This window comes from Bos mutus, chromosome 24 (assembly GCF_027580195.1).
Source record: "Bos mutus isolate GX-2022 chromosome 24, NWIPB_WYAK_1.1, whole genome shotgun sequence".
Taxonomy (NCBI): Eukaryota; Metazoa; Chordata; class Mammalia; order Artiodactyla; family Bovidae; genus Bos; species Bos mutus.
The window spans coordinates 26,088,193-26,098,817 of NC_091640.1; the positions used below are offsets into that span (position 1 = coordinate 26,088,193).

At 36.8% G+C, this 10,625-nt stretch overlaps 1 protein-coding gene across 2 annotated transcripts in view; it reads left to right on the forward strand.

Moving 5' to 3' along the window:
- Positions 1-9,905, forward strand: part of DSC1 (desmocollin 1) — a 36,966-nt gene extending 27,061 nt beyond the window's left edge. Inside the window, exons 12-16 of one of the 2 annotated variants that reach the window (XM_005901039.2) lie at positions 1,959-2,174; positions 2,510-2,752; positions 4,344-4,465; positions 6,981-7,223; positions 8,096-9,905. In XM_005901039.2, the coding sequence (XP_005901101.1) occupies positions 1,959-2,174; positions 2,510-2,752; positions 4,344-4,465; positions 6,981-7,223; positions 8,096-8,293 (1,022 nt within the window). In that variant the 3' untranslated portion in view covers positions 8,294-9,905. Of the gene's footprint in view, positions 1-1,958; positions 2,175-2,509; positions 2,753-4,343; positions 4,466-6,980; positions 7,224-7,966; positions 8,003-8,095 lie in introns of those variants that run through there. The other variant, XM_070361532.1, reaches the window with a different exon arrangement.
- Positions 9,906-10,625: the final 720 nt, after the last annotated feature.

Below are 10,625 nucleotides of genomic sequence, written 5' to 3' on the forward strand. Positions count from 1 at the left end.
CCTTGTAAGTAATTTAAAAGTCACTTTGAATAAATTCTTATTCAACAGAAAAAAAATTCACTGAAATACGCTACTTGATATGGCTTAATTGTTATTTTAATCTAAAAAGAAAGAACATTAAATTTGCACATGATTTATGGTAGTCTGTATGATAAATTCAATGTTTATGCATCAAAATTTAGACCACCATTCAAAGCAATAAAAGTGAGGAATTTCATCAGTTATTTTTCTGTTTATTTCAATTTTGAAATCTTACTATTTAGAGTAGTTTGTAATTTTATCACAAGCTTTAAAATTTGAACATGTTCTCTAAACTTCATTATCTTTTAAACATGCATAATGGGTATTATGCTAATTTAAGATATTTATTTAGATTTATGTGTTGAAGCATTAGGCCATTAATAGTGGAGTTCTGGAGGTAAGAGTTCTTATTCTCAAAAGCATATTAATTAGATTAGGGTGGGGGTACAACTTTTTTACAGTTTGTTCAATTGATTTTTTTAAATATAAAAATTAATGCTATGACAAACGTAGGCAGTAAAAAACAGAGACATCACTTTGCCGACAAAGGTCCGAATATTCAAAGCTGTGGTTTTTCCAGTAGTCGTGTAAGGATGTGAGAGTTGAACCATAAAGAAGGCTAAGCACCAAAGAACTAATACCTTCAAATTATGGGCAGCAAGGAGATCAAACCAGTTAATTCTAAAGGAAATCAACTCCAAATATTCATTGGAAGGACTGATGCTGAAGCTGAGGTTCCCATAGTTTGGCCACCTGATGTGAAGAGCCGACTCATTAGAAAAGACCCTGATGCTGGGAAAGATCAAAGACAATACGAGAAGAAGGTGGCAGAGGATGAGATGGTTGGATGGCATCACCAATTCAGTGGACATGAGTTTGAGCAAACTGGGAGACAGTGAAGGACAGGGAAGTCTGGGGCAGCGAAGTTCATGGGGTTGCAAAGAGTTAGAAACAATTTAGCAATTGAACTGCAAGTGTTCAGTGTGTTAATATTAAGTTAGCCAGGAAATACTGGGCAGATCACTGAACTGTCAAGATGAATACAAAGTAGCCCTTAGGATGAAAAGTTAAGTGCATGAGCTAAAGATGAACAAGGGTTTTTGAGAAACTGAAGGAGAATATGCAAGCATTGTCCATAGAAGTCACTGGCAAGTTTCATGCAGAGGTGACATTTGAACGGATTCTTAAAGGATAATAAGGTTTTATCAGGCAAAGGGGAGGAGAAAAGTATTCCCAGCAGTGGCAAGAGCATGTACCAAAGCTGCACACAGGATGGAGCACAGTTTCTGGGTTTGATGATCAGTTTTACAAAGTTTGGGCTTCCCTGGTGGCTCAGATGGTAAAGAATCTGCCTGCAATATGGGAGACCTGGGTTCGATCCCTGGGTTGGGTAGATCCCCTGGAGGAGGGCATGACAATCCACTCCAATATTTTTGCCTCTCTCCATGAGAATGGAGAGAGGAGCATGGTAGGCTACGGTCCATGGGGTCGCAAAGAGTCGGACACAACTGAGTGACTAAGCACACACATGACAAAGTTTGAACAATGAGTATATGAGGGAAAGGGTCAGGAGAGAAAGTTAGGAAGTGATTGTGACCTAATGTAAAGTGTTTATATTTTAAGCATGAATACACTTTCAAAGAAGGATGAAAGAAATCAATTATCTTCTAAATCGGTCATTCTGTAGTGACATGACTCATAATCTCATACCTTTTAATTTTAAAAACCACTTCACGATGTCATCTGATACAGCTACCAATCTCCAGGGAAGAGTAATGTCACTATTTTGTACTGGTAGCAGTGGTATTTGTGGTTTGGAAAGTGTGTGAAATTCAAGTTCAGGCATCTAGTAGAAAGCAGATGTCAACTGTACATCATAGAGATTTTTGAAAATAAGTGTTCAAGTGGAGAAAAATCCTATTTTTTATTTTTCTTAGATGGCAGATCTTGCACTGGAACGTTAGTAGTTTTTTTGGAAGATAAAAATGACCACCCACCACAGATAAAACAAGAAGAACTGACAATTTGCCGGCATGATAAGGATTATGTTGTCCTCGAACCTACAGATCAAGATGGACCTGACAATGGGCCACCTTTTCAATTCATTCTTGATAATTCTGCCAGCAAACTTTGGACAGTAGAGACAAGGGATGGTGTGTAATTATGCTAAACCTTCTAATCAATAGGACTTAGAATGTTTGGTGGCCTAGACTTCTACCTTAGTTACTTATACTAAATAAATCTTAATTTTAGTAAATTATTTTATTGATCCCAGATAAAGGATAATACATTGTTTCTTAAGACAATGAGTAATATGATTAGATTCTTATCCTGAATATCTTTAAGAAAACAGACAAATCCATTTTAATAAAATATTTGAATAACATAGTAAATATAGAATAGTAAAGATGAGCATAAAGCAATATCAATTACCTTTCCTGTCTTTTCAAGAAATCAAAATCTCTCTCTTTTTTTTTTTTTTGCATAGGTAAAACTGCCATTCTTCGGGGGCGGCAAGATCTTGATTATGACTATTACACTGTTCCTATCCAAATAAAAGACAGACATGGCGCTTCTGCAACACACATATTACCAGTGAGAGTATGTGATTGTACAATTCCATCCGAATGTAGAATGCCTAGTAAACTTTCGAGAGAGGCAGCACTCGCAAATGTATTCCTTGGAAAATGGGCAATTCTTGCCATGGTGTTGGGTTCTGTATTGTTGTTATGTAAGTATAATTAGATAAAATGTGTTATCTAATATTTTAATATTAGAAATGTTATCTAATATTTTAAAAAATATATGACAATTCTTTACATTAGTGACATTGATAGCCTTTGAGAAGTGTGTCCTTTTAAAAATCTTGTGCAAACTCAATGGCTTGGAGTTGTGAGTCACAGAAGAAAAGGAATTTTCAGAACTATGGCCACAGTTCTTCCAATAATTAGTTGTGAGACACTGGATAAATCATTTCCTCTTCTCTAAGCTCTTTTTTTTTTAATGGTTCAATGAAGAGGTTGGGTAAAATTAATGTTAAGTTTCCCTCCCATACAAAGTATGATTATCTTTCAACCAGCCACATTCATGGAGTGGATGCACAAAAAGAGTTAGTGAAAAGAGTAGTTTAAAAATTTACTTAGATGTTTGTGCTCAATGATATTAATGAATATTAATGACATCATTTAGCATACATCTTAATTAGACTCCAGAGTGTGAGAGAATGGAGAAGGCAATGGCACCACTCCGGTACTCTTGCCTGGAAAATCCCATGGATGGAGGAGCCTGGTGGGCTGCAGTCCATGGGGTCGCGAAGAGTCAGACACGACTGAGCAACTTCACTTTCCCTTTTCACTTTCATGCATTGGAGAAGGAAATGGCAACCCACTCCAGTGTTCTTGCTTGGAGAATCCCAGGGACGGGGGAGCCCAGTGGGCTGCGGTCTATGGGGTCCCACAGAGTCGAACACGACTGAAGTGACGCAGCAGCAGCAGCAGCAGCAGTGTGAGGGAAATGGCCATTTGATGAGTCGCTGAGGAAACGCAGTGGAAGATTTTGCATTCTGCAAACTGGTTTTTGGAGAGGCAAAAGTGATGGAAATCTTTGCTCAGGCTTCTCCCCTCCCTTCCTCTCCCTTTTTCCCTCCTTTGCTTCTTTTCCCTTCCCTCCTTCCTTCTTTTTAAAAAATCTGTTTGACTACACACAGTCTATTTGCATTTATGGACTTTTCCCATAGCCTTTGCTGTGTCTGTGTTCAGTGATTTGTGTTTCAGGTTAAACTGGATATTCCTCTTAGCACTTGATGGACGCTTTCAAAACCAAGCACTGGTTTTATGTAATGGCTTTTCCTGTTTGATTTATGTCTAATGTTCTTTGTTTTGTAATTCTAAGATCTTTGAGTTGTTCCGTATGGACTTTAATGCCAATAATACTAGCTTAAAGTCCAATCAAATGAAGTTACTATTTCAGTGTGGAGAAAAGAAGGAAAATGTTGAATTCTGAACCTGGGAAGAGAGCTGTTCACAAACTATGTTCACTTCCTCTTTCTTTCTATTGATTTGTTTCTTATTTAGCCTAATAACATAACCTCAGAGGTAGTCTATATATATTTGTTAATAATCTCTTTTAAATTTTATGACCCGAAGAAATCTCAATTTATGGAACCAATTTTTTTAAAGTTCTGTGAAGAAACTTAAAAAAAAATCTGATTCAAATGATATACTATATAATTCAAATGATTATAATCATTTACTATAAATCATATGATCTACAGTACCAGCATGAAAAAATGTGATTTTACTTATATATTTTTTATTTTTTAGGTATTTTGTTCACATGTTTCTGTGTTACTGTTAAGAAAACAGTAAAGAAGTGTTTTCCAGAAGATGTAGCCCAGCAAAATTTAATTGTATCAAATACTGAAGGACCTGGAGAAGAAGTGATGGTAAATCAGATTTCACCTTTTTTGGTATGGTAGTTTAATGAGGCTGTGCTGTGCTTAGTCACTCACTCAAGTCCAACTCTTTGCAACCCCATGGACTATAGCCCCACAGGATCCTCTGTCCGTGGGATTCTCCAGGCAAGAATACTGGAGTGGGTTGCCATTCTCTTCTCCATCAAACCCAGGTCTCCTGCATTACAGGCAGATTCTTTACCATCTGAGCCATCAGGGAAGCCCAAGTTCAATGATAACAGTTGATTATTACATAAAATAGTAATAATGATAACCTGCATGCAACCTAAGTCGCTTCACATATCCAACTTTGTGCGGCCCTTTGGACTGCAGCCTGCCAGGCTCCTCTGTCCGTGAGATTCTCTAGGCGAAAATACTAAAGTGGGTTCCCTGTCCTCCTCCAGGGGATTTTCTTGATCCAGGGATCAAACCTGAGTCTCTTAAACCTGCCTGCCTCGGAAATGGGTCCTTTAGCACTAGTGCTACCTGGAAAGCCCAAATGATAACAGCTAATGCTCCTGAGAAATCTGTACGCAGGTCAAGAAGCAACAGCTAGAACCGGACATGGGATAACAGACTGGTTCCAAATTGGGAAAGGAGAACAAAAAGGCTGTATATTGCCATCCTGCTTATTTAACTTGTATACACAGTACATCATGAGAAACGCTGGGCTGGATGAAGCACAAGCTGAAATCAAGATTGCCAGGAAAAATATCAATAACCTCAGATACGCAGATGACATTACCCTTACAGCAGAAAGCGAAGAGGAACTGAAGAGTCTCTTGATAAAAATGAAAGAGAGAGTGAAAAGCTGGCTTAAAACTCAACATTCAAAAAACTAAGATCATGGCATCTGGTCCCATCACTTCATGGCAAATAGATGGAGAAACAATGGAAACAGTGACAGACTTTATTTTCTTGGGCTCCAAAATCACTGCAGATGGTGACTGCAGCCATGAAATTAAAAGATGCTTGCTCCTTGGAAATAAAGCTATTACAAACCTAGACAGCATATTAAAAAGCAGAGACATTACTTTACTGACCAAAGTCTGTATAGTCAAAGCTATGGTTTTTCTAGCCATGTATGGATGTGAGAGTTGGACTATAAAGAAGACTGAGCACTAAAGAATTGATGCCTTTGAACTGTGGTGTTGAAGAAGACTCTTGAGAGTCCCATGGACTGAAAGGAGATCAAAGCAGTCAATCCTAAAGGAAATCAACCCCGAGTATTCATTGAAAGGACTGATGCTGAAGCTGAAGCTCCAATATTTTGGCCACCTGATGTGAAGAGCTGACTCATTGGAAAAGACCCTGATGCTGGGAAAAATGGAAGGCAGGAGGAGAAGGGGATGACAGAGTATAAGATGGTTGAATGGCATCACCAACTTGGTGGACATGAGTTTGAGCAAGCTCCAGGAGTTGGTGATGGACAGGAAAGCCTGGGGTGCTGCAGTCCATGTGGTAACGAGTCGGACACAACTGAGTGACTGAAATGAACTGAATATTTTTGAGCACTTACTATGCCAAACAGGGGCTTCCCTGGTAGCTCTGCTGGTAAAGAATCCACCTGCAATGTGGGAGACCTGGGTTTGATCCCTGGGTTGGGAAGATCCCTTGGAGGAGGGCATGGCAACACTATAACAAAGCATGACAAACTGAATGTAACTGAATTGAAATTTATTGTCTCACAGTTCAGAAGGCTAGACATTAGAGATTAGGTGTTGACAGAATCCTACTCCCTCTGAAGGTGCTAGGATTCTATTACAATTCTCCCTCCCAGCTTTTGGTAATTCTTTGGCTTATGACATCATTGACTGAGTCTTCATATGGCTTTGTGTATGTGTGTCTGTGTCCAACTTTCCCCTTTTGGATTAGAGACCCATCTTACTTGATTAGGACCTTGTCTTAATTTAACTAATTGCATCTAAAAATGACTCTATCTTCAAATAAGATCATATTCTGAGACAGTTGAGGGTTAGGACTTTAACAATTGAATTGGGGTGGAGGATGTGATTTAACCTATAACACCTATGATATGAGTATTATTATTATCTTGATTTTACATATGGGGAATTAGAGAGGTACAGCAGGTAAGTGATTTGCCCATGTGAAAGTGAAAGTTGCTCAATCATGTCCGACTCTTTGCAACCCCATGAACTATGCAGTCCATGGGATTCTCCAGGCCAGAATACTGGAGTGGGTTGCCTTTCCCTTCTCCAGGGGATCTTCCCAACCCAGGGATGGAACCCAGGTCTCCCACATTGCAGGCGGATTCTTTACCAGCTGAGCCACAAGGGAAGCCCAAGAATACTGAAGTGGGTAGCCTATCCCTTCTTCAGGGGATCTTCCTGACCCAGGAATCGAACTGAGGTCTCCTGTATTGTAGGCAGATTCTTAACCAACTGAGCTATCAGGGAAGCCCTCAGATTTACCCCTATGAGATTTGCCCATGGTGGGAAATAAATGAAAGAAAACTGTTAGTTACAATTTGATTTATTTATTTTAGGATGCAAATATTAGACTCCCCACACAGACATCCAACGTTTGTGACACAAGCATATCTGTTGGCACACTTGGTGGCCAGGGAGTCAAAACACAGCAAAGTTTTGAGATGGTCAAAGGCGGCTACACTTTGGATGCCAACAAAGGAGGTGGACATCAGACCCTGGAATCTGTTAAGGGAGTGACGGACACTGGCAGATACACGTACAGTGACTGGCACAACTTCACCCAACCTCGGCTTGGCGAAGTAAGTGCCGCTGTCTTCATGTTCATTTTACATGAAAGTTAAACTCTGTTTATAAATCAGGATTTCCCCAAAGTTTCAGTCCTTATACATCTGGATCTCATCACCTTTTTCATGTTGAATTATCATAGATATATGAATATTAGATCCAAACCCAAAGAGGAAAATGACCGCGTAAAGTTCAATTTTTAAAATAAGGTTTCCAAAACTTGACCTAGGAGTGGCATATGTAGGCATTTCTCTACTTTTGTAAGTATAAAAAGACTCAGCAGCAGCAGCAGCATAGCTTCTTTCCTAAAAATTGCCAGGAAAATCACCTAGAGTGAAATGTTACAGGGTACTACGTGGATCACAAATTATAAATATTCTTAAGATTATGAAATCTTAATGATCGCCATCAACCAGACAGATCATTAAGCTTTTATTTTGGGTTTTAGTTCCCCATTTTATGTTCAGATCAGGCAATGTACATTAATATTAGCCAGTTAAATATATTACTATAAGTATGTAATAATGTATAAACATAAGGGTCATAGCTTATATTTGTTTCCCCTAAATATGTAAAAAAGTTGTAGACACATTTCAATGATACAAATTTCATGTTTAAATGGGAAATTGTAAGCTAGTTGTGTGATGCATGTGGAGCTTTAGTTTTTATCAATGTGTTCAGTAGGACCATTTATATATTTGCTATATTTTAAGAATGAATATAATACAGACCAATCATGTGCATTTTTTATATGTAGGAATCCATTAGAGGACACACTCTGGTTAAAAATTAAACAGTAAAAGGTAAATCAAAGCCATTATTTTTAAGCTAATACATTTAGGTGTTTTTTAAAAAAAATAATAAAATGTGCTCTTTCTCGACACAGAAGGTGTATCTGTGCGGACAAGACGAGGAACACAAGCTCTGCGAAGACTATGTTCGCTCCTATAGCTATGAAGGCAAAGGGTCTGTGGCCGGCTCAGTGGGCTGCTGCAGCGATCGGCAGGAAGAAGAGGGGCTTGACTTCCTAGAGCATCTGGAACCCAAATTTAGGACGCTAGCGAAAACATGTGTAAAGAAATAAAATGTGCCTTTTAATAGCGTAGCATCTACCAGCGCATGTGTAGGAGTTTATTGAATGTAAAACAATAGCAGCATCTGCTAAAGTATTTGTTTATGGAGGTAAACTTCCAGTTGCGTATAGATAAGGCTCCCTTAAATTCTCCTTGTCTGAGATAACTTTAGTCTTCTCTAGACATCAGTGCTTCCTTTGTTAATTTCCTTTTCTATGCACGTACATTTTCTTGCCCTTTCCAGGACGGCACCATGTGCTTTCTCACACCTTCTGTTTGAAAACTTACGTTACTTGGTATGCTCTGGAAGAGTATGTGAGGGAGTTAGGGATTGTGGAGATTAAAGAAAAACACGTTGTTATTTTAAATGAAAATGAAATATTTTCTTCAGAATCTTGGGGACAATTATGCTTTTAGAAGTATTGTCTTTGGTGCTACAGAATTGCTTCCTTTACCTGAATGGCTTTGTGCTGAAGAATTTCTTATGCATTCTCTGATGCAATCTTTGATTTGGTGAATAAGAGCTCATCTTTCATTGTGTTTTCACCCTGTGGAGGTGCTCCCAGCTTGATCCTGGGATCTCTGTTGATGTGGATGTGTTATCAGGTTCCTACAGGTTCTAGAATTGTTGGAAAGATGTGGACCAGAAGAGGCTCACAGAAATTTGAGTCATTGAGATTTTTTAAAAAAAAGCATTTCCATGAAAGAATTGCAGCCTTAATGCCCATGGGTTGACTGAAACATGCAAATCTGTTTTGTTGGCCCATCATGATGTATTATTACTTTTTAAAAATGTAAATACCTTGGCAAGGACATGTTCTCTCTAGTTTGACACCATCCCACCATCCTCAAGCATTTGAGTAACTAGACCAGTAGGCATTAGGCTTACAACCCTGATCGCCCTTTGAATGTGCTAAACACTGAATGACTATCCATACTGGAGTGGATACTCAGGCTACATTGGTAATCACTTTCAGAAAATGTTAAATAAGAAAAAGTGTCTGGCATATATATGTTAAAAAACTGAAATGTGTTATTAACTCAATTCTTACCAAACATTTGTTGAGTGATGCTGGATAAAAGAATGAAAACATGAGTTAATGAGCTATTTTGAATACATAGCATTTTAATAAGATATTCTATTTTATTACTTTAGAAAAAACCCATATATTTAAATAATATTTTAATATTTTTTGTGCCAAATGCTATAGATTCATAAAACATTTGCAGTATATATCACAAGGACATTTTCATTCAGACAAAAAACTTTTTTTCATCTTTTAGCTATTTAACCTTCAAAAAAAATGAGTGACTAATTTTCTTAAATTTTGTGAATTATTTTCCTTCTTAGTCACAGGATCTAAATAAAGATGTTTCTTGAAATGAAATTGAATAGTAGAGCAGAATAAATAAGTAGCTTTAGTAAATACAGTTTTTATTTTAAAAGGTGCCCTCTATGTATTATTTTTATGGGCATTGTCAGTAAAATAATTTTGGAGAGTAATGCAGCTTCTGAATATCTGTTATCTGATGTACATGTTATTCTGACAATGATGCTAGTTTTGAAATTTTATAATATTAAAATTTTGGAAATATATCATAATAATGTTCTAAGTTATATTTTTGAACATAGGTGCAGAATGTTTGCTGAGCAATTAAAAATAATTAGTTGAACATTAGCCTACATGTTTATGTCTTCGTATTTCTTAAATTTAAATGTGAAAAAGAAAATTTGTATCTGAACATAAGGTACAAATAAAGGCCAAAGGCTGATTTCTCAAATCAACAAGAGAAGATACTTTAAAACTATGACCAGAATTATTAGAAAGTGTAGGAAATAAATTTGTATTAAGGAATTTGACTATTTTAAGATGTTTCAAAATATCATTAAATTGTATCTCATAGAAGAACTATGATGTCTTTTGATTTATTTAGGAATTTCAAAGTTATTCTCTAGTTACACTCAAAATCAAATGTTAATTGTATGATTAATGAAATTTATGAAACTCTGCTAGACTGTTATGAATTTAGTTAATAAAATATTGTATATTATGAGTTATTTCATGTATGTTAATTTTCACTTAATTGTTGGTAAGTTAATCATTCTGAATTGTTTTCAATAATGAAATCTATAGTTATGGAAAACATACAATTAAAACTTTCTTATCTTATCAAGATCTCAAACTATTTTATGTGAAAAACTTGATGGAAACTCCAAAATAGAAGAAAATTGGCATAATTGTTATAAATGAACTTTTGTTAAATACTTCCTTAACTTTATTGAGCTTTTAATTCCTCCTAGGTTTTTTAAAAATACTTTGTAAAACTTGATATCTATGCATG